We start from the raw sequence: 23393 nt of genomic DNA, 5'->3' as shown, positions 1-23393 counted from the left end.
ATGCATGTCCATACCAGAAGGTCTTCTGCAGTGTCGCCAGTCGGTGGCTTGACAGAACTGTAACTCTGGACTTCTTAAAAACTAGATTACCAGCATCACTGGCTAATGTAAATGTAATAACATAAACTACGCACAGTAATAGTGAGTGAAGTTGGAAGCCCCTTTTCTCCATGTGTCCCAGTCTTGTTGCCTGAGAGCTGTAACGTTTCCTAGGCCCAAGTTTTGTGAAGAAAATCTGAATTTCCCCCTGCTTCCCAAATATTGCCTTGAGGCATTAATGAGGGCTTTGACCGGATGTTCCTCCCCCTCTCCCCATCTTTAATCAAGAAAAATTTGAGAGTTAAAGCCTACAGTATTTATCGCACTCAGAGCAGTCAGCCCTGCAGTTTGGGGAGGGGGGGTGTTACACGAAAATCAGCTCTCCCTGCATGAGCCGGGGAACTGCGGGGTGTCCCGAGTCGGGCGCACCCTGCGGCGGGCCCGCGGCGGAATGCGCGGCACGCGGGGCCAGGCGCAACTTGCGCCTGGCCCCGCGTGCCGCGCATTCCGCCGCGGGCCCGCCGCCCCCCCACTCCGCTTAGGCGCAACCATTGCGCGCCGCGGGGGCGCCCCCCGCCCCGCTCCGCGCCTCCCCCGGCGCCGCGCCCCGCTCCGCGCCGCCCCGCGCAGCACGGGGGCGGGACGCGGGCGCCGTGCCCGTTCCGCGCTTCCCCGCTGCGGCTCGGCGCTCGCTCGCTCGCTCCCTCCCTCCCTCTTTCTGGGCGGTGGTTGAGGCCGGCGGGAGGTGGGGTCGGCTGGGCTGGGCTGGGCTGGGCTGGGGAAGCCGGCGGCGGTCAATGAGAGCCCGTTGATGGCAGGCTGGGCGGCCGCGGCGGGGTAGGGTCGGCGCGGAGCGGGGCGGAGCGGCGGGCCGGGAGGGGGGGAACGAAGAGCCGCAGCCGGCGGGGAAGGCACGAAGGCGGGGAGCGCCCTGCAGCCCCGCCGCGCCGCAGCCCGGCGGCCGCCAAAGTTGCTCCCCATCCCGAGGGGGAGCCGGGGATCAGGCGGGGCGATGATCTTCCCCAGCAGCAACAGCAGCGCGGCGGGCAGCAGCCGGACCCCGTATCGGAAGCAGGTAAAGGGGAGTGGGGTGGGTTGTGGCTCCCCTACCCCCGCTTTCCCCCCACACCCCCCCGAAGTGCTGGGGGAGGAGTGGGGAGAGGGGTGGTGACTTGCGTGAGTTGTAACTTGCAGCCTGCTAGCTTCTCGAGAGCTGGGATATACAAAAAGAAACTCTTTCTTTTTTTTTTCCCCTTCTTCTCCTCCCGCCCTTAAAAACTGCGCCGTGACCTTGCCGAACGCCCGGGCGGCCTCTGCCGGGTGACCTTAGCGGCCGGGCCGGGCGGTGCGGGGCGGGCGGGCGCCGAGGGCCGGGCGGCTGCCGGCCCTGCTGAGCTCGGCAACAAGTTAGGAAGGACCCGCTGTTGCAACACGGGCCGCAAAGCGAAACTTCGGGCTGGATGTTTTTAGCTCGGCGTGAAATGAGCGAACGGATCGCGGCGCGTTATTGCTTTCAAACAACCCTCCAAAAATCTGCCGCGCTTCAGACTTGCCCCTTCTCTCCCCCTTGAAGTGCACAAGGAAAATACTGTGACATTTTATGGGCAGACAGATCGCTCTGATAAGCTCGGAGCACTCGCTTCTATGGAGCTGCACTGAAAGAGGTATTTCTTTGTTTGTTTGTTTAGTCGCTGGAAATAAAATAGTTGAAATAGTTGGGTTACAACCTTGCTGGGCCGTTGTCTCTTCGGCTGCGCTTTTTACTCCCCCTCCCCCCCCCAACGTTGACATTAATGTTACATTATTTACTGCGAAGCATGTCATTTTTCATTGACTCTTTGCTAATAAAAAAAAAATCTTACTTTTTAAGTTCATCGGAAAGTGTGCTGTGTGTTTATGTGCCAGAGGGTAAATGGAGTAGAGGTCGCTGACAAGCTCCCGGCTTGACAAAGCATGCCAAAAATACTATGGCAGGCTTCTTTCCAGGTGAGGAAAAATCCTTCTGTGTCTGCTGCTCTTAGCAGCTGAAACAAGTAATTTGATGGCTTCAGTTAGCAATACTGGGGGAGTTGTCCTATTTTGCTTGGGGTCAGAATGCATTAAGGGCAGAAATAGCAGATCGGATCTCACTGCTGCGCACAGTGAAGGGTTTCATAGAAATAATGGGGAAATGGGCTTCAAGATTTTGAACTCCTGATGCGTTGTTGGGACGGCATGTGATCTGCGTGGCTAACCTGTGCGACAGGGCAAGTTAGACTCTCATTTTCTTGAAGCTTAAACAAAAATTGCTATTTCCTTTCTCCTCCTCCCTTATTTTATAGAAATAATCTTTTTGATAAGAATCGCTGGTGTGTTATCTCAGCAGTGCTCTGCAGATGCTGCCTAACAGTGCGTGGAGTTATCTTTGTATCTTGTACTCGAAGTGTTCAAGTCCATACATAATAAAACATGCTTATTGTGTGTGCTGGTTTTGGTTTGTTTTTAATAAATGCCCTGGATACGCCCACGCTGATGATCTTGTCTGGTGCTCCTGCATACTTTGTAAATGAAGCCAATTTATTAGATACTGTTTTCTTACTCTACCTGAAAGGACCATTAATTAGCGAAGGCCCCCTGGGGCCTGCGGTGTTTGTCGGGGCGCTGGGCAGGGTGTTCGCAGGAGCGGAGGGCAGCGAGGGCGAGGGCTGTGTTTTGCGTGCGGATGCGAGTTCGCCGGCTGGTCTGGAGCAGGCTGATAAGATGCTCTTCTTTTCACAGTGCACTCCTTAGATTCAAAGAGCTAAAAGGGCCGACTGAATCGGAAAAACAAACAGACCCTTTTTTTCCCAATAGGCAGAGAAAGAAATGAATGCGGGGGTATTATGTGGGCTTAAGACCCTGGGTACCAAAGGTTTCTTTTGTTAGTGCGTAGCCATTCTCCGCTCAAACACTTCCTACATAAGGAGCCAGGGCCTGTGCCGTTCTCCATTTAAGTCCATGGAAAACTCCTATTAACTTCATTCATGTAGACTAAGGTCGTTTAAAGATTGACTTTCTGATCTCCCTTTCACTCAGACTTCACCTGCAGGGGTGAGCTGATGTCAAACAGTGCTTAAGAGTGTTATGAGCCTCATTTTTTAACTCTTGATAATTAAGAATAGTCCAGATTAAGTCTCTGCATGCTCTGTGTAACCCATATTCAGACAATTGAATTATAATTGTGCTTTAGTCTGAGACACTAGGTACTGTTAGTGTAGGAAAAGTAGTCTACCATCATTTCTAAAAGGAGAAACTAGATTTCTTATGCTAATAGCACGTAGTATATGAAGCTGAAAAAAATTTAAATAACTTAAAAATGAAACTAAAATCTTTTGAGTAGCTTGTGTGTCTCTGTTAGTGTTGTAACATATGTAGTACCGGAATAGTGTAAGAGCACTTCGGTTTTAGTATTTTCCTGTTTCATTTTTAAGAGTCTATAACAGATTCAGACGAAATGGTGAGTGATTTATTGGTAAAAGGCAAGGCGATACTCTCTTGACTTATTTTTAAGGCACTGTAATGTAATGTGAAATTCTGCCTTCACTTAACACATTGACAAAATACCAGTTAGCTACAGTAGGTCCAGAGCTTTACCCATACTCTCTTTTTGTTTTCCCAAAGAACTATGTTTTGTTTTATAAACTAATCTGTGCTTATAGTATTATGCTTGTTATCTGCTGTATCTATTTCAGTGTGTAACTCAGGCATGTAGGAGCCAGTCGACATCCTCAGTTTCAGGTCAGATTCAACTGGGTGGTGCTTAAGCTTTTTCTCTCTTTTAGAGTACTTGTAAGAATACTAAAATATGGTCTCTGAAGTGGTATTTTCAAAAGGATTTCCTGCGTTATGGGCAGACAGGCGTATAAAAATACTCCTACCAGGCTTAAAAGTTAGACGTTCCCTAAATGAGTGGCAACTCATCTGAGAATTGGCTTGAAATGCAGATTCAGGTCTAGTTAAAGAATGAAAACCATACAGTATCTGCAGTAATAACTTAGCACAACGCTTATGGCCATGCATCCTATCTAAAAAAGGTAGGCGTAAGCGAATATTTTTACTAACAAGGTTACTTGAGCTATGCAAAGAATGCACATGTGTGCATCTGTAATGCAAAGGAAACAAAATAACATACAATGTCCTGGTTAATACAGGCTTTCTTAGCTCTCAGTTTGTGTGTGCAGAGAACGTGATGATTCTCTGTCCCTCCTCCCACTTTTGTTATTCTCATGTAAATCGGGAGGCGCTCCTCTGAAGTAAATATTTCTACACTCTGTAAAATTATCGTAAATGGAAAATTAGGCTTTCTCCTGCCATCTGCTCCTTGAATCTACAGAGCTAGGGCAGCTATTTGATTAGGGATTTCAAATTGCTTTGTGTGGGGAGGTTTCTCTGCTCTCAGGTTTCTCGAAGAGGACGCCAGAAGCAGCTCTGGAGGCCTGGGATGGTGAGCGCGGGGTCCCACCTACCACAGCCTGGGTGCTCAGGAAACCCACTGTGTCTGTGCCTTTTAACAGCTTTGCCCAGTAACAGTGGTTCTTGTTGCATTTTGATGAGTGTAACGTTTATCTCGCCAGCCTAAAGAGATTTACATAGTTTGCTGCTTTCGAGCAGATTAACTGGGTGTAGCTGCACGTGAGGAATTTAACACTGATTTGGTGTTTGGCCTGTATAAGAAGAGACATACAAAGCTTTTGATTAATCTTTTCATGCAGCTCTGTTAAAATCAAGTGCCATGTCGCAGGTTGGGTTTTGTTAAAAGTTGAAGTTTAAGGTGGGTTTCTAATGATGGTTAAATGAAGAAAGCTTTTGCCAATCTTAGGCTAAAAATGTAGATTAGCTTTTCACTCTATCTATAGGTTTAACATATCAAGAAACTACACCTGTAATCCTGCTTTATTATTTCCCAGTTTCCCAGTTGGCGCTGTGTGTGGTGTCTGTGTGTGTGAGAAGGAACCTCATTAAACTTGCAAGACCTGGGCATGGTCATAACTCAAACCATGCAGCTCCACAGAGCAGGCTGCCACCAGACCGATTTGACATTACACCTCGGGTGTGTGTACATGGTGCTGCGCGGGGAGGCTGAGGAGCCTGAGAATGAACAGATATCTTTGGTTACCTGAATAAATGGGATTAGTCTATTTTTGTTTCTATCTTTCAGTACTGTAAGAATTATGTCATTTTGTATCATCGGCTTGCGCTGACAGAGTCTATTTCCCTTTACATTGTGTACTATGTTAAAGGGTCTACCTAGGTTTAATAAGACTCAGCTTTTACATTAAGTATCAGCTACATTTTACATTTTTAAGAGCATCTATAAGATTGTTTGTGAAGTTCTGCTTTATTCTCAAGAGAGCAAAACTGCTCAGTCAGTGGGTTTCTATACTTGTAACACAAACGTGATTGAAAGAAATAAAAGGAAGCACCTTATCTTGTCAGGCATGATGTTATAGATTATGAAAAGCGATATGATTGTCTTATCTGTATTTAGCAATTTGAAGTTTTTGTTTAGTATTTCTAACAGGGTGAACAATATATTTTTATCTCTTTGGAAGAGTTAAAGTATGTATCTTTGCCATTAAGCTTCACATGGAAGGGAAAATAGAAGTCTGTGTCTTGAACATCTGCTGTTTTGTTTTGGGTTCATTTTTTTTTTCCCTGAAACTTCCAACTGTTAAAAAAAATTTGCTTGAGTTAACAGATTTCAGAAGGGTTAGATCCTTTAAACTAGGATTACTGGCAGGGAGGAGAGGGGAAGGAAGGAAGGGAGGGGAAAATCCTTTCCTAAGAGCTTGAGATGGCTCCTAAAACATCAGCATAGTGCTGCAACCAAGTAAATAAAAATAATGGTCATTTGACATGATAGCTCTTTTTGGTTTGCTCCCCCCTCCCCCCCCCCCCATCTCTAAAGTCTTCATTAAAAATGATCTTTGCTTGTTGCCTGAGATGGTGTATAACAAAAGAAGTCAGTGAAGAATAGGAACTTTTTTTACTGGCTTTCCGTCATGGCTCTGTTTCCGGCTTCTTACAAATGTTTTTCTCTGTTTCTGCATCAGATTATTTTTAAAACAGCTTACTTAGGGGACACTGTGAAGGCTTACGAAGCTGTAGTCCTAATGAAGAGGTGCATGGAGGTGTTTTGATCTTGGATGAAGCGTGTTGGTCAGAAGTTTTCTAGAAAGCCAACAGAACCACATTTAAATGCTCTCAGAAACCTTGTTGAGGTAATTGTTAGTTACTTTGCATACGTTTCAGAATTGCAGTGTACTGTGGTAATTATAACAGCCCTGCAGAAGCCACTGTATTTGCAGCTTCCTGATGCAACAGGAAAGGGAAGGGATGAGTTACAAATAGAGGAGAAACGTGGTGGGGAACCATGAGTTAGATAAGCACAAGCCTCCTAACCCAGCAACTTAGGAAAACATACACACAACAAAAAAATCATGTGCTGTAGGGCCTGGTTGCTGTGATTAGCACAGGTTTAGCTCTGTTTTCCTCAAGAGACTGCAGTTAAAGCAGTGTAGCTGCAGCTGTGTATTGACACACAAAGTAGGTTTAAACTGCAGTTGAAGTAATTGAATGCTGATGAGGGGTTGCTTTGAACAGATTCAAGATGAGCTAGGTTCGTGTCAGTTTGAGTTAGTTTATTTATAGCAGTTTAAATTTATTACAGTTTATGTAAAGTGACTTTTAACAGTAACACTTTATTCCAATTTTAAGGCCTAACCGTGCACTAAAATGCATGGGCTTAAAAATATCTAGTAAATGTTTGGAAGTGTTATAAGCTCTTCAAAACAGAAAAATAGTTACAACACTTCAAAAATGTCTTTTTCTGAATTTATGATGTAGTATGAGGATATATCAGCTCTATGGTCTGTTGCAAAATAAAAGCTGATAATTACAGATATGTACAAATATATAATAGTATAATACATAATAACACATTTTTGTTCATGTGTCCTCATAAAAGCAGTGTTGTTCCCTTCACCGTAATAGTTTAGGAAATCACTGGTGTGTGTCTTATTTGTTTAAAGTATTCTGCTTTAGAAAAATGATGTGTCAAATAGAGTGGGTGTTTTGATTTTACTTACTCGGTTGGTAGAACTGTAGAACTTTGTGAGGTTGCAGTGGAAACAAATAATGCATTGTTCTGGGAAGCCTCGTTTGGGCTTCATTTTCCTTGGTTGAAGAACAGCAGAAACAGCAGAGCAAGGTGAGCATCAAACTTAGTCTAGCCTGACATTTACCTGTTTGTGAAATGAAATGCTTCTTTACAGCAACTAGAAATATGTAACTTTTTATTTTACCTTGATTCTGTTCCTTGACAGTGTCTCTTATTGACAATGGCACTTTCACACCTTATTCTAAGCATTTTTTCTGTTTCTCCACTTAGACGAGAAGGGGATTTATTTCTTTCCTTACCTTTCTATTATTTTCTGTTCTTTTATATTTGAATCTCCTCTACCATATGGTGCTTTGCTTCAAGAAAGTGGAAATATGACTCCTTAGGTTTACTACAGCTCATATATTCTGTCATCTGGGTACTACAGCGTAACAATATTAGAATTCAGTCCTTTAGGATATCTGAGGTACGTGTGTGGCACTTCCATTTTTAGTGTCCTTGGGGAGTGAAATCCAGGATTCAGGTGTGAGTTTGGAGAAGTGTTACAGGGAGCTTTTCTCAGGATTGTTAGTCACTGCAGGGCACTTCTTTCATGCCTGAGGTGTTACCAGCTCCCAGGAAGGCTGCTGCAGCATAGTGGAGGAGTATCCTGTTATCTTTGACAAACTGAAGCAATGTTCGTAGATGCTTGACTCCTCTGAGGTGATTCAGAATCCTGTTTTAGGGTTTGTCTGACCCACAGGAACGTTACCAGGTTGTGCTTGTGCCACTGCAACAACCTGAAATCACTCAAAACACTAGGCAGGCGAGGGTAAAATCAAATGCAGATCCTTGTTTACAAATCCACAAACAAAAATATAAAATTCTTAAAACTGAGGCATGGAAAAAACCCCAAAATAGTGGTACAGAACCTGAAAGTTTCCTTTACCATGTACGCAGCCTTATGGCAGACGACCTCCAGTCTTCCCAGGGAGACTGATTATTGTGCAACCCTGTTGCCTCAGGTTATATTCAGAGAAGAGACTCTGATCTAAGGCTCTGTATTTCCTTTTTTACTTAACCCATTTGGAGGGTTAGGGGTAGAGGTTTCTTCTTATTTTTTAAGTCGGTGATGCCTCTTTCACTCAGCCTTCTTTCACCAGATCATAGGCTGTTTTTTCCTGCTTTGGAAGCAGTAATGTCTCTTGGGCATCACCAGGTGCAATGCTGCCTGCTCAGGCTTCGGAGTGCTCTTCAGCTAAGCACTAAAGAGATGGTTGGTGTGTTGCAAAGGAGATTTCATGCTATGGTGGGTGAATTTCAAGTCTTCTGGTGTTTCTCTTCTACCTGTATGTATAATTTGCTAATAATGCTTTAAACAGTTGTGTAACGGAGACTTTTCTCTGGGCTACTGTTGGAGTGGGGGAGACCCTGTTATTCCAGCTGCTGCAGGTGACTGGCAGCTGTGTAGCCTGTGTGCCCATCTTTGAGGATGGCCACAGTGACCCATTTTGAACCATTTGTGTTGCTACACGCATGTGTGTGTTGTTCTGGCTTGGCTTAGCTATTCACTTAGCTAAGGTTTTAAATAACCTGTTACGACATAAAACTCTTTAAAGTATGTAGTGTCCAAGTAACATACAGTACAACTTTGTGTTAACTTGGCCCACTATGGCTGTGCTGTGGGAGAGGAGGGACGGAGCGGGTGTGCCATGCATCTGTGAACGCATCGCACGGGCAGGAACGTGCCTCCTGCGAGCCCGGGACGGCAGCACCCGCACCAGATAAACCTGGGCTTCGGCAGAGCCGGGCACACGGTTCCACAGACTTCTGTCCAGTATGAAAGCAACCACCAGCAGGACGAGATCCTTTGAAGTGTTTAGTGGTCTGCCTTCCAGATGAGTTCAAGAAGAGTTCTAAAAATGTGGGTCTGAATTTTAAGACTCTTGCTTATGCCAGTGCATATTTACATACCCAGTGGTGCCACTGCCTGTGGTGAGACTACTGACATGAATAAGTGCTTATTGAGACAGAGAACCAGAAGACTTTTGAATTTCCCCTATGAGAAACCTGAGATGAATAGTCGGTGTATCCTAGGGTTGGTATTAGACTGACATTCAGCAGAATCGAACGGTATTTAAATTGCTTTAATATTGCTCCATCCAATCGACTTGGCTTACATGATCCTCATTTTGCTTATTTAAAAATACTTCTGCGTAATTTGGGAAAAACATTTGAGTTAGGTGTTAAATACTGCTAAATACTGTTAAAAACTGCTTAACTACTAACCTTTGAAACAGGGACAGTGTTTGGCTTTTCTTCAACATTCCAGGAGATGTAGCTCTGGATGCTACATATGAGAAACGCTTACCAAAACTGGATTTTTAAAAAAGCATTTCTGTAGTGTTTAGCTTAAACAAAAAGATAAATGGTAACTGTTCCTTTATTGTCTTAGGGCAACAACGCTTCCAATGCACACGTGTACATGTAAATATTCCAAAATTAGGGACAATTTTTGAAAGGAGAAAACCGGCAGTATCCTGCAGTATTGAGGAGCTATAGAGCATGTTTGAAAGCCTGAGTAATTTTTATGGTGAAGAATACTGAGATGTAATTCACCATGTAGAATTTCAGTTGGTTAAAGGTGCTAGTGAAATTTAGGGCACACTATGGCAGCAACAGAATAATACAGTGGTTTTTTGGTTGTCTGAAGTGCCCTAGAAGCTGCCTTCATGCCCATTTACAATATTGCATGATCCTATGGAGATTAATGCAAGATGGAAACGGTTAAGGAAGTCATTCATTGTTTCAGCATTGATATTTTAATTGCTATAGTGACAAAATCAAGTTAACTTTTGAACCAGACTTTGTCAGATTGCCAATAGACATACTGTTCTTAGATCTGTCAGGTGTGGAGTATCGTGGTCTCAGGGAAGTCACTAAGGGCTGAAGACTGGCTTAGTCATTAGAAAAGGCACTTTGGCTTTTCATGTAACCATTCTTTACATATTCTGATGAGTTGTTGGGAATTCCCTGCTCTGACCATTTTCTGCTTTCTGTTTTAATTTTTCGCTTGCAACTTTATTGTTGTTTTAGTATTATTAATGTATGGTTTTGTATTCCAATATATAAGATGATGGAATGAAAGATCTAGCCTATCTGCGTGTTTTATCCTTCTATCAAAAGACCTTTTTTTTGGTGTGACACTTCTCTGGCGACCCTCTTTCAAAATTATTGAATCCTCAGAGCTGGTTTCCATCTCCACCTTCTTCCTCCCCTGAAATAAGTTCTGTGTTATCATCTTGAGTGATAATAAAAGTCCCAGGTCAGACACACCTATAAAGTTTAGTCAAGGCTACTACAGGGATTAAGATGGTGACGTGAAGTTCAAATTGTCCTGTCAACGATATTTTGGATGATCTTAGGTAAATTGTTTAGGTTTGGCTCTTCAAGAGGTATTTGTTAATGGTAGTTTCCTACCTCCCGCAGATTTTGTACAGAAATGTACTAACATCTGGAAGTGGGTCAGATATTACAGCAATTAGGACTAAATATCTTAAATATATATATACACACATGCACACACACATATATAGATGTTATACGTTAACGCTCAGGATAGAGCAGATTGTTCAGAATGATAAAACTTTGTGTTCAAATTCTGCCTGTCATTTACTGCGTGAGTAGTTTCTTTACAGTCTATGGGAATGTTCATGTGAATACTATTATTCATATTTCCAGATTAATAACAATGGCAGAGTTTGTTTTGGCAAGAAACTAGACTGGTAAAACTGTCTAGAACTCTAGTTTTAGAAAGGAGGAGATGTTGGTTTTCCATTAGCAATAGTTGTCTTTTTTTCTAAGCAGAAGTTTAGTGTGCAGAAAGGCAGAGTTCAACCATTGAAATCTTACTCGGAACAGGAAAAACTCCATGAAGTTCCGTGGCCTAGATTTTGCAGAATTTTTATCTAGATAGCTTTAGTGGTTTTGTGGCCTTATCTTTCCTACTAAATTAACTCCTTGGATTTTTTTCTCCTCTGGGAAGTCCTTATTCAAATATTCTGTTGTCCCATTTTAATTTTGAAATCCAGTTAAATTGCATAAATTCAAATATTTGCTTTATTCTTTTAGGAAATGCAATGCACGGTCTTTCAACTTCAATTTACTGTGACTTTTGTAGCAAACTAATATTGACTTACAAGATTATTAGTGTTAAACATCCAATGGTTGCACAGATTGATAACCTGCAAAGGTAGGATTGCTGCTAAGAAAAGCGGAGCTGAATGTTCTTATTAAAAATATAATTCCTTGAAATTGCCTGCAATGTAGGACAACCTGAAAGCGGTTGCTCAGGACTGTAGTTGTGCAGTAAGTAGAGGCAAGTGATTAATTTATCTTAAAATGTTAGCTGCTAGCTGGGCAGATTCCCTTTCACTGCAGCGTTTTAAAGTTAATTATCAATTCCAAGGGTACTTATCAAAAGTATTTTCCTTTATCTATAACTTTCTGATGTGTTCAGGAGTATGATTCCTCAGCTGAATTCTTGTACCAAGGACAAGAACATGACTAATAAAGCTGTGGATGATTTGGGCTCTGTGCCCAAATGAACTGGTTTATTCCTGACTAGTGTTTGACGTGGTGTTCATCATCTCTAGCCATACATAGCACCAGACGTGGTTCAAGTGAAATGTCCCTTCCCCTTCCAGAGGCGGAGGCTCTCTCGCACAGGTGCTGCCGCTGTACGTGCGCTCACGCGTGGCCTGCTGACTGCACGGGCTTCGAAATACGTTGGTGACTGCTGCAAGTGCTACTCGTATCACTTCTGCGATTTTAGGTATAACCGTTCATAGGTCTGAGTTAGACTATTATCTATGCTGCCAGGACTACTTCATCTTGGCAGTCGAATTCCTCATACATTTAAAGTGTTGTATTAGCAGTACATCTGGAAGCTTTCCGAGGTGTTATCTAATTATTGTATTTTTTCATTTCAGAATTAACGATGATCTGTAGTGTCTATGAAAATGATTCATTGTGCAGTCAGACATTCACCCCAGCAGCTATTTGGAGTGTTGCTTCCTTTAAATTTTAAGATGCACCAAGGAATGGCCTCTTGCGTTTGCTCAGCATACTGTTGCTAAACATTGGTAACTTAACTTCAGAACTAGGCTTCTGGATGTAAAAGGAATCATTAATTATCATGCACTGTGAAGTCACCAACATTTTAATTTTAGAAAAGTCATATCGTGTTGCTTAAGTTTCAGACATCTGAGTGATATTCTTAACCACTTGAAACCACTTTTCTTTCAGAATTAAAAATTTCTTAGTTAAAAACTAGCTGTGTGAGTTAAAACTGTAGTTTACAAAAGAAAAAGTTTATCTCTTGGTTCAAACCAAGAGTGAAGTTTCAAATGAGAAAGCAAAACGCGATGGAAATTGATGAGTACCATGGAAGTGAGTTAGAATAGCTCTTCTGTTTGCGTTATTCAAATATAAATTCCAGATTTCAGGAAGAACAGGAAATGATAAATAAAACAGACATAAGTACACACGTTTTTTTGGAAGTGCATGCACAAGGATTTTGGAAAAGATTGTCATTTGTAAGGAGAAAATAGAATGTTTTCAGCAGTCAAAGTATTGGATCTAATAAGTGATAAGCATCTACCAAAACATCATTCTTTAAAGAATGAGAAAAGACTGACTTGGGTTTGTTTCAGATAAGGTTATAAGGAAAATCTGACCCTAAGGCCAGAGCAGCATTGCTGCATGTGATATGTACACAGGATTTCACCAAAGTTTTAGCAGACAGGTTTGTGCATGCTGCTTGTTGCCTTACTATTAAGGCTTGGTTACAGACATAGGTGCCACATGTATTCGCTGCAGTTGTCTTAGTTTGTGTATGCAAAACCAAAGTTGGTTTAATTCCTGATTGTTTGACAGCCTAATGCTGTTTTGTTACCACTTTCATGAGTCAGCAGTGATTGTAAAAGAAGCAGTCTGAACTTCCTTTTTCTTTCCTTTTTTTTTCTTGTTCTTTTTTTTTGGTGAGGGGGAGACTCTGGGAAGGGGGAAAGAACAGCCGTGGGGGCAAGGCTCCTGCTTTTGGCAATAGTGCCAGCTCAAGGTATTCCTTGAACTGCCATCTCAGTTTGTGGGTCTGCAGTTATTCTTAGCCTGCCATCAGTCACATCTCTCCCTCCTTCCTGTCCCTGTCATTCCTGCCTTCTCTCACACTTGTGGCTCTGGGGCAATCCAGATCGCAGGGCTGATCCAGCTGAGATGCACAGGGCCAGCAATTGCCTCCATCGCACTTTGGTCTTCTCAGCCAAACTGAGGGAACGGTTGGCTCGAAAGCCGAGCTGGCAACAGGGCTGGCAAAGTCATCTTTGCTCTTTATTTGGTTCTGCACCAAAGCCAGCTTATCAGAGCAGCAGATCTAACCACCAGTGTAAAAGCTTTTTGACTTCCTTATACCGCCCTTTTCCCTATCTGCACATCCTAGATCTCTCAGAAAGCATAGTTTCTACTTCACAACGTTATCAAGAGTTGACTTTCCATGTTAAAACCTATTCATGTTTGAAAGATTTTGGCTTTTTGTGCTGTTCTTAGTTGACCTGATGCCACGTTCGGATCATCAAAGGTCAGTACAGACAAATCATCCCTAACATTCAACTAGACATCTGCTGGGGAGCTCCACCAAAAGTTACCTGCCCTTGGAAATCTTGCCCTAGTTTTTATGGATGAATCTTCAGTTTTAATCTTGCCTACCTTTACAACTTCGAGAATTTTATCCTACTGAAGGAATACTGGTTTCCTTATTTATAAAGAGAAGCAAACTACTATTTATAAAAGCAGGCTCATGTGCTGGATTTTGCTATGCTGATTTCAGCAAACTCCTTCCCGTGTTTCATCAAGTCCCTGGATTTGTTGTGTTCACAGCCTTAATGTATGAAAGGACTCCTTCTCCTCTGTGCACCCTTGATCACTTGCATTTAGGAAAACATTTACATTTTTAATAACTTTGCATAGAGGATTAGATTTACTAATTGGTTAGATTCCCTAACTGCTACTTTTAAATTAAATGTGTCATGCTCCTATTTGTTACAGCTTAAAATTCAAAAGAGTTCATCCACAGATTGTCTTAAATAGGTGCTCAGCAACTTTGTGCTTTAAACTGACTTCTAAAGTCAACTTCTTTGCGCCATGGAGGTAGACGTGCTGCCCGAACTGGCTTTCATCAAACAACGACAGAACGGTTTTGCTAGGAACAGCCTCGATCTGTTGAGACTGATGCCGAGCAAATGCTAACAAGCCCTGCTTGATCCACGTTCAATGGGATTAAATAGTATTTGTACTATACTAAACATTGTGTTCTGGAGTATCCTAGTCCCCGTTTCCTCAAATGGTGCTGGAAAAGTGGTCTCTCCATTAAGTATGCCGGTAATGAAACAAGTGATATGTGTATTACTGTAACGTCTGAAACCATCCTTAAAGAAACAAAGTAAATGCTCTTTTTCTACTCTTGTGCATACAAATTGTCTAGCTGGAGAGAGAAAAAGTTGTCGGAGGGCATAATCCCTGAGTACTGTGAGAGGTAAAAGGTGTACTGACTGGAAATGTGAGAAGAAAATGCTTCCCTCTAACTTCTAGGAAACTAAACCAAGCTACAGTTGCAGGTTAGGAATTCGGAAACGTCTAGAGGCAAAAAATATGACTTCCTTGTCTTTTCCAGGAGAAAATTGTCCAAATGTCAATGTTTTCCTTGTGCTCTTCATGGCACATAGTTTCAAGAAAGCAGGTCATAAAAGCTTGTGGAAGGAAAAAGTAGAAAGTGCGTGATACTGTCTTAGTCCTCGGTGTTCAAACAACCTGTAGTTTAATTCCAGGTTCGAGTAGAATCATAGAATCATAGAATCATACAGGTTGGAAAAGACCTCTAAGATCATCGTGTCCAGCCGTCAACCCAACACCACCATGCCCTCTACACCATGTCCCTAAGGGCCTCATCTACACGTCTTTTAAATACCTCCAGGGATGGTGACTCCACCACTTCCCTGGGCAGCCTGTTCCAAGGCCTGACCACTCTTTCAGTAAAGAAATTTCTCCTAATGTTCAATCTAAACCTCCCTTGGCGCAACTTGAGGCCATTTCCTCTTGTCCTATCGCTAGTGACTTGGCAGAAGAGACCAACACCCACCTCGCTACAACCTCCTTTCAGGTAGTTGTAGAGCGCGATGAGGTCTCCCCTCAGCTTCCTCTTCTCCAGGCTAAACAGTCCCAGTTCCCTCAGCCGCTCCTCATAAGACTTGTTCTCCAGGCCCTTCACCAGCTTCGTTGCCCTCCTCAATGTAGATGGGATACACAAATCTAAACGAAGATGTAACTGCTTTATGTGTGTATATTCACACACACACACTTTTTAAGGGCAAAGGCACAGGATGGTGATAACAAATCAGAGAAATATTCATCGTTTCTTGCTGCTTGTCAAGCTACATTTTCTGCTGCTAGTGCTTCCTGATCAGCTGGGGCCATCTTAAGTTGTCTGTACCATCTTAGCAGCATTTTCTGTAGTAATAGCAGCCGCGGGATAAGTGTTGTTTGGTATCTGTCTGAACTGTTCATTGGCTGGATGAGCTGTTCTTGTTTCTGTCTTTCCCAGGAGTTAAACACACCTGCTTTCGTCATGCTAAACTGATTGTGATTTGTTCTGTGGTGCCTGCGCACGGGTAAATCTCCATGTGCTACATAGGAGGAAGTTGTGCAAAAGCGTTCTGGGCACCACAGACCACTCCTTTTTTCCTGAAGAGCAGAGGGTATCCTGTGTGTGACTGTGTATTATGTCATACATCTGTAAAAAATGGACCTTTTGTGCCACTTATGCTGAATATATCGTAGTGAACACTTGGCCAAAAAGGTTGGATGTGCTGGGTTTTTGTATGGCTGTGTAAGAGTGCAAGATCATCTCTGAGAAATGTCAAAAGTTGATGGGTATCCACTGGCCCCCAAAAATTTAGAAACAGTTGTCCTTGACGCTAATGTCGGGTCTTCCTGCACACAGCTCTTTCCCAGCTCTTGCTTTAAATCACTTTTGCTTGGGTATAAAGCATATTTAAAGCACTGCGGTATTCATCACCTTCCATGAGAATACAACTAACAGCTTGTCCATCCTGGAGTTGTTAGCATGCACGTAACTGCATCGATATAGTTGCATTAATGAAAATCTTTGATAAGTACTACTGCCATGTCACACCCACGCTGTGGGCAGTGCAGCCAGGCGCCCGCACCGAGGTTTGCATGGGGTTTGCAACACTCCCCTCCCGAATGGGAAACGATGCAAGAGGCAAATGTTTTAAAAGCAATGAAGTTCAACTCCAGTTCTTTTCTAGTGGGATTCTACGTTTTATTTTAGGAAGCCATGTAGAGTCTCGAGAGTCATTTAGAAGACTTTGGGAATTTCATTTGCAGTCTCGTATGTGCTACACGCGGTCTTGTTGAAATCCAAAGAAAATTGGTATGCTTGTTGCAGCGTGCAAACCAAGCAGAGTTTGCTCCCCAGTACTCTATAGAAAAGCCCTATGTTGAGAAGTTTTGCCAACGTTATACGCTTGTGTGTTCTGATCTGTCAGTTTTATACAATGTTGAAATGTATAAAACTCTTGGACAGATTTTCAGCTTGTGTAAATGAATGCAGAACCACTGGGTGAGAGTGGAACTAGGCTGATGTGTGCAAGTGCAGAAAGCTGACAACTCCTTACGTAATGAGTCTGATGATTTAAAAAGTTGCTACTGATCTCACTCTTGTTCTAAAAACGGCTACATTGCTAACTTAATAATACTTGGCTGCTTCTGTTCAGTTTGGTGTTTTTGCCATGGGGGAGAATCACACTTATGGAGGTGTAGTCACCCTGCCATAAAGAATTGCAAGTTCAGAGTCAGACCATATATATATATGTGTGTGTGTGTGTGCATATACATACGCCACTGGCAGCAACGTGGTTTCAACCATGGACTCCTTGAAAGTCAAAATACCATGACAAATTTAGCACAAACTAAATTTCTGCTGAAATTTAGTTCCATTTCTGCTGAAATTTAGTTAATAGTCACTTCAACCTGCGCTGAAATAATTGTAAAAGTATCTTACACTTCCCTTTTAAGTGACTGCAGCGTATAGAAGGCAGTGGGGTATGAAATCCTGAAGTTGTATTTAATCTGCAGTGTTAGTGTTCCTGGAATTTTAGGTATGTGCTTTCCTAGTTATACCTGAGACTTGCTTTAATGCTTTACCAGCGATGTTGTGTATGTCCTCTTCCAATGTGTTGATTATAATGAATTGTATCTGCTGCATTTTATCCTATTGCAGAATATAAGAACCACAAGGGCACTTTTTGAAATTTCAGAAGTGAGTAACAAAAAGATGAAAGGAACTTTCAGCCCAGCACAGATCATGCTGACCTCACTTCTGTGGCAAATACTATAAAGGACTATAGAAATACTTGCAATGGAGTAACTAGGAAGGGCACTGATGCTTGGAGCATGTTTTCCTGTTGTCCAGCTCCTGGAGGAGTCATTCGTTCCCATGGAAAGTGATGTAAGATGCTACCATTCTCACGGAAGTTGGTTTAACTGTAACTTGGCATAGGCACATAACAAGCTGGTGAGCAACAGAATTGGACCTTCTTGGTATCAGTGTTACAACCACCTTTGTGTTGTACTTGTGCAGTATATCTACGCTGGCTTGTTCTTTGCTGATACTCTACAGTAGTTAGGCCTGAAGACACAGAAATGTATTAGACGATTAGAAAAGGAGAAACATTTGCAAACTGAGTAGGAAAGATAAAATATCTAAACTGATCTCTACTTTGAAGCATAAATTGTGCAGCTCAAAAGAGCCTGTTCATGGGGTCATCCAGATTCAGTCTTGATGATGAAGTCTTACAAAACGGGCTTCTTTTTCTCCAGGATTTTTTCTGACAAGCCACCTTTCCTCCAGCTGGAGATGCTGGCTGCAGTGAAGTGGGCGCAGTCTCTCAGAGAAAGATTAAGATTTAGGAGTGTGGAAGAAAGGGCCAGAGCCAGCTGCCTGCACTGTCCCATCTACCGTTGTCAAAGAATGCAGCAGGAGAAGCAGGAATAGGCTGGGGTACACCGCACTGGGGTACCTGTTAAATACTGGCCTAACGGAAATATGGCCTTGCCAAAAAGAATGTACATTCTCTTCTTTAAAATAGAATAGAGAGATGCAGAGTAACAATGCTGCAGCTGTGCTGGATGTAGTATACTGCCCATAAAGAACCAGCAATCGTACACAAAGGGATTTTGGTAGGAATTGACTCCCTCATACATGGTCGGGCACAAGTTCTTCAATTTATTTTTTGACTTGAATAATCAGAAAATGACATAGCGGATCCCATGTCAGCCAAAAGAGCCATCTGTGGTCTAACCCTGTGACAAACAGTATAGCAATAATTCCAATGCCACCAACAGTGTGGAGTTTGCCAAAAAAACAGATGCTTCTTTTGACATGCATCTTCAATGCGGTGCCGTTTCTATCCTATAATTGCTGTCTGTGGAGGGAGGGTGGATAGGATAGCCAGATGAGCAGAATGATGAAATTGTAGTTTTGGGGGGGAAAACCAAGAGTTTGGAAAATAATAACAAACAATAAAAAATAAACACTGTAAAAATAATTTCAAAAAAAGCTGAGATAAAAACCTGCAGAATTCTCCTCTGTGCTTCATGAAACCTGTGACACTTTTTAAGTAAGAGGCAATGCTTGCAAGAGCTTATCAGAAATCTTAAGTCTAATACAATGTGGAAGAACAGTAAATAATACTTCAGAAACTTTTCTGCAGAGTTTTTAACTTTTCAAAAGAAAACATTTCCTTCTCTATTATTTTGAAGAACTAGAGATCAGCCAAATGTACTTTTTTTACTGTACTGCCAGTCTTTGTAATACAGATATTCAAGCAGTTCTCTGAATAAGCCAAAGTGAGTATCTATGTGTCTGTACTGTGGTATTTTTTAACGTGGTACTTGCTCATCAACAGCAGCTTTATGAGATATATAGACTTAGCTGGACTAACCACCAAAATGCAATGATGGATGGCATCCTTAATTGTTAAGAAAAGATGAATGTTGCGTATTTACTACTTTATGAAATTAAAAACTTAATTACCTACACCCATAAAAATATGCATTTTAACATATCGTAAACAGAAGTACTTGAAAACAGTAAGTTTTCGATCACATTGAATATTGTCTGTGGCTGCATTTGTTGGTACTGGAGGTAAAAGTTCACAACAGGTAATGACAAAAAAGGTGAGCAAAATAGCAGTTGAGCTGGAGATCTGCATTCTTCTAAGAGAAGAGTCTGTCCTCTGAACAGAAGCAACTCCCTTGTGTGATGCAGGAAAGTCTCACTGCCAGAGCTTAGTTTTGCAGGATTCACTTAGAGAATTGGTTACCTGCTCTATCTCTTACTTTCCTACAAGGGAGCCAAAAAATACCCACGATAAATCTAGGTCTCTCATTTTCCATACATTTAAGTCCCACCTGGTGGTGCTGCTTTTGGTATGTTACTTCCTGTTACACTATAAATGCAATAAGGGGATAATACATATTATTTATTTTCAGATCTCAGTACACTTGTTTCCAGATTCCATGAATAAGAAAAAATAATTGCCATTTTTCCTTTGCAAGTTTTATTATGGGAGATGTCTGATTGTTTTTAATTTTTCTTTCTTAAAAAAAAAAAGATAGGAACTTTGTATTGTCCTAATCAGAGCAGTGTTTTCTACTTTGAGGTATTAGTGCACCTTCTGATCTCCAGTCTTGTTTAGGGTAACTTCACTTATTAAGCAGTGGTTAAAAACAAAAAGGTGCAGAAGCACCATGAATTTGAGGACTGGGGAGGAGGAGGAGGAAGCGATAGGATTGATGATGCCTTTCAGTGTGCCTTTTGCTCTGCTTCCTCTCCTCCCGTGACAGTGCACGCTGGGAAGCTGATGAGTTTATTAGTGGAGCTTATTGTGCTCCACTCCAGACCATGCCTCGCTTTCTGCTACAAAGTGCCTTAGAAAGGGAGCTGCGGATCTAGGCAATATTTCCTTATTTTGCTGATGAAAATATCATGTGGGATGGTGTCAGAAGTCTCAGTCAAGATCTCTAGGTATTTACTGCTTCTGCCTTATCCACTAAGCTGGTTGCACTGGCAGTGAAGAAAACTAAATTGTTTTGATGTGATCTGTTTTTGACAGGTTTATTCTGTCTGCTTTTTTTTTTTTGTCATATTTTTATCTTCTAGATTCTTGTAAGCTGATTGTTCAATAATTTGTTCCAGAATATTTCCGGGAATTGAAGTTGGGCTGACTACTGTGAAATTCCCTGGGTCTTCCTCTTCCCCTTTAAAAAAAAAATAAAAAATTGCAAGACATTTGATGGCTGACAGAGAGGTGAAACTATTTATGGGAATTCTATATGTGCCAGCTGCAGTTTGGCTGGATGGTTTTTTCATGTCCTGGGAATTCGACAACTTTTATGAAGTAGAACAATTGCCTGAATACTTGTTCTTTTCTTTGATTTTTCATCTGTTTTGGGCTGACACCTGAAGAGTTTTAAAACGGTGGTAGTGAGTAGGAGTTTCCTGTTTAATGAATGCTTAAGCAGAGTCCTATATACTGTGAGAAGGGACCACTATGACCTTCTAGTTTAGGGATCTCTGAACCTCTTAATGCTGTGAGCACCGAAATAGTCATCTGTCCGAGAGGCATATTCAAATGCTACATTTTTGCACTTTTCCCCTTAAACCTCATAGCTGCTGCCTTCGATGCTCTAAGAAACCTTCCATTTGCTTATCGCTAGCATTTCATGGACTCCACTGGAAATATGGCCCATGCCACTATGTAGGACCTTTCTGCTAGCATATGACCCAGTGTGGTCCCTCTCCCATCACACAACCTGAGACATAAGAAGCTTATTGAGTCGTTTTTGACTTAAGTCTGTAAGTACTGTCTTCTGAGCTCCATTAAGTGCTTGTGAGCTGTATGTGATTTGCCAGCTCTGATGTGACCATCCCTGGTCTAGTCTTATCTACTGCATGACACAGGAGTTTCTAAGTTAATTGCTGTTTCAGTTGAAGCATTTCTCCTACCAATGGTATCTTGGATGTTTCCTGTTGTGGAGAACATTGTAAGATTTTATACCCTTATTATATGTTATTAATGTGTACCAAGAGATGTGTAATGCAAGGGAGGAATTATTTTTATTATTTGTATTCAGTGTCATGTGCTGGACTTGCTACCTTTCAGAGGCTTGCATAAACGCATTAGCATGTGAGTTAAGCCTCTCTGAAAATGGATGTGTTTTCTTCTAATTGTAATTTGAATCCTCAGGCTGGAACAAAAACTTTAACATAGTCTAGGGATTCAGTACCATTTTCTCTCTGGATCCTGAGCAAAAGCCTTGGCTGGTTTCACTGAAGGAAATAGGTCTGTGTATTTACTAGAGTCAAGAAGGTAGTTGGCAGTGAATTCTTTTCTGTCTATTGCTCAATGAAGGGCTAATCACAAAAACATGTACATGCTTTTTTGTCCAATAGATCTTAGTACCAAGCTCTCTTTCTTCAGGTACTTCAGTGTCTTGACTCTCTTTTTATATTCTTTTAATGTAGACTAGCTCTTGGATTGCTGCAGCCTGTTCAAATTTCAGAAACTAAACCTCAAATATTTTGCTTTAGATGTGTCTATAATTATGTCATGGCTAGGGCATGGTACCAATATATTGTTTCAGAAGATTGTCCAGGAAATCCAGGTATAAAACAGAGGCAAAAGGATGCTGTGATTCATGATGAGCAGGGAGAAGGGTTGATAGCATCTGCAAAGGAACAGGACATAGCCCAGTTCAGCACTCCTGTCTCTCCCCTTTGTGATGCCTTTTGTGCCGTGGTGTGGCTAGTGTCATGTATCCAGTACCTTTTATTTGTCTCTGGACTAGGGGAGTCAGTCAGTGGAGCACTTAAAAATCCCTGACGGGATAAAGCCAATGGAGTAGGTAAGCTCCTGGGAACTTCTGAAGCTTTTTCATTATCACTGAGACTTTATAACAGCTACCTGAACCAGGAGGAGCTTCCTGCATCCATTGCTTGCTCTGTTGTTGCAACCTCTCCTGCTGTCTCCAAGTTAGAGATCTTTTTCTTGTTAATAATAATAATAATGAAAATGTGAATAATAATAATAATGAAAAAAATATTTTTTTTGAGAAAAAACTAAGTAGCATCTGCATGGGTTTTATCATATATTTCAATGTGGCCAGGATTATGCTCCCACTTTTTCAAGTGTCTTCATAAAAAGGAAATACATAGATTTGGAGCTTTGTTTCGTTACTAGCAGAAGATTGCTGTTGCATTAAGCTTTAACATGTATAATTTAAATAATAATTGTTCCATCTCCTGTAAAAATAGGGGAACGTGACATTTTGTAACAAGCTGGAATGGTTTACTTCTGTACTTTCTGTTGTTAATAATCTCTGCTTTCTGGTGAGAACAAGTTTAGTCCTGCTATGTTACTGTGAAGGGTGGTTTGTCCTCTCACCATCCTGAGGAAAAGGAAGCAAAATAGCTGTCAGTGAGGAGAGAGCTTGGGTTATAATCAGGATAGTTTAGGGGTGAAATTGTTAGGAGCTTCTGAGCTGTGACTAAGGGTTTATGCTAGACTTTGACTTGTTTCATTGCTGATAGAGACACTCTCCATGAAGATCTTCTAAAATGGAAACTGAGAAAAGCACCTACTCACTCCTGGATTTCTGTATTTCAAGGAAGGGCGTCTTAAATGGTTCAGAAAAAAGGTGTATTGATTGCTTTCCTGAATTTTGCCGGAAATGTTTCTCATTCTTACTGGCAAGATGGTTCAAATCAGTTAAAACGCAATGAACTTGAGAAGACAGACAATACTAATTTAAAAAAAAAAAGTCAAAGTGAAAATAACTTTTTTTTTTTACTTTCATAAATATGTGATGATATCCATCTATGTTTTTGTTTCCTTTTATTTGCTTTTAGTATGGAGAAGACTGTAATCTGTATTTAGAAAAATAGTTTTCATAGGACTTGGCTATAACATACAGGCAAGAAAAAGGACATAACCCTCTATTTTTATCTTGCAAAGCTCCTCTTAAAATTTATGTGTTAAGAAATAAAATTAAAGCTGAGGGGCTTTTTTTTTTTCCTGTTCAGTGTGATTTTTTCTTT

The 23393-nt window shown here is 41.6% G+C and overlaps 1 protein-coding gene across 4 annotated transcripts in view; it reads left to right on the top strand.

The window, feature by feature from the left end:
* The first annotated feature begins 852 nt into the window (after positions 1 to 852).
* Positions 853 to 23393, top strand: part of RBMS1 (RNA binding motif single stranded interacting protein 1) — a 103427-nt gene continuing 80886 nt past the window's right edge. Inside the window, exon 1 of one of the 4 annotated variants that reach the window (XM_075153077.1) lies at positions 853 to 1114. In XM_075153077.1, coding sequence (XP_075009178.1) covers positions 1052 to 1114 — 63 coding nt within the window. In that variant the 5' untranslated portion in view covers positions 853 to 1051. Of the gene's footprint in view, positions 1115 to 1241; positions 1704 to 6081; positions 6279 to 23393 lie in introns of those variants that run through there. The other 3 variants (XM_075153078.1, XM_075153075.1, XM_075153076.1) reach the window with 3 other exon arrangements.

The sequence above is a fragment of the Calonectris borealis genome, chromosome 6 (assembly GCF_964195595.1).
Source record: "Calonectris borealis chromosome 6, bCalBor7.hap1.2, whole genome shotgun sequence".
NCBI lineage: Eukaryota > Metazoa > Chordata > Aves > Procellariiformes > Procellariidae > Calonectris > Calonectris borealis.
The sequence above is the reverse complement of the archived record's forward strand: the minus strand, read 5'-3'. Positions and strand labels throughout refer to the sequence as shown.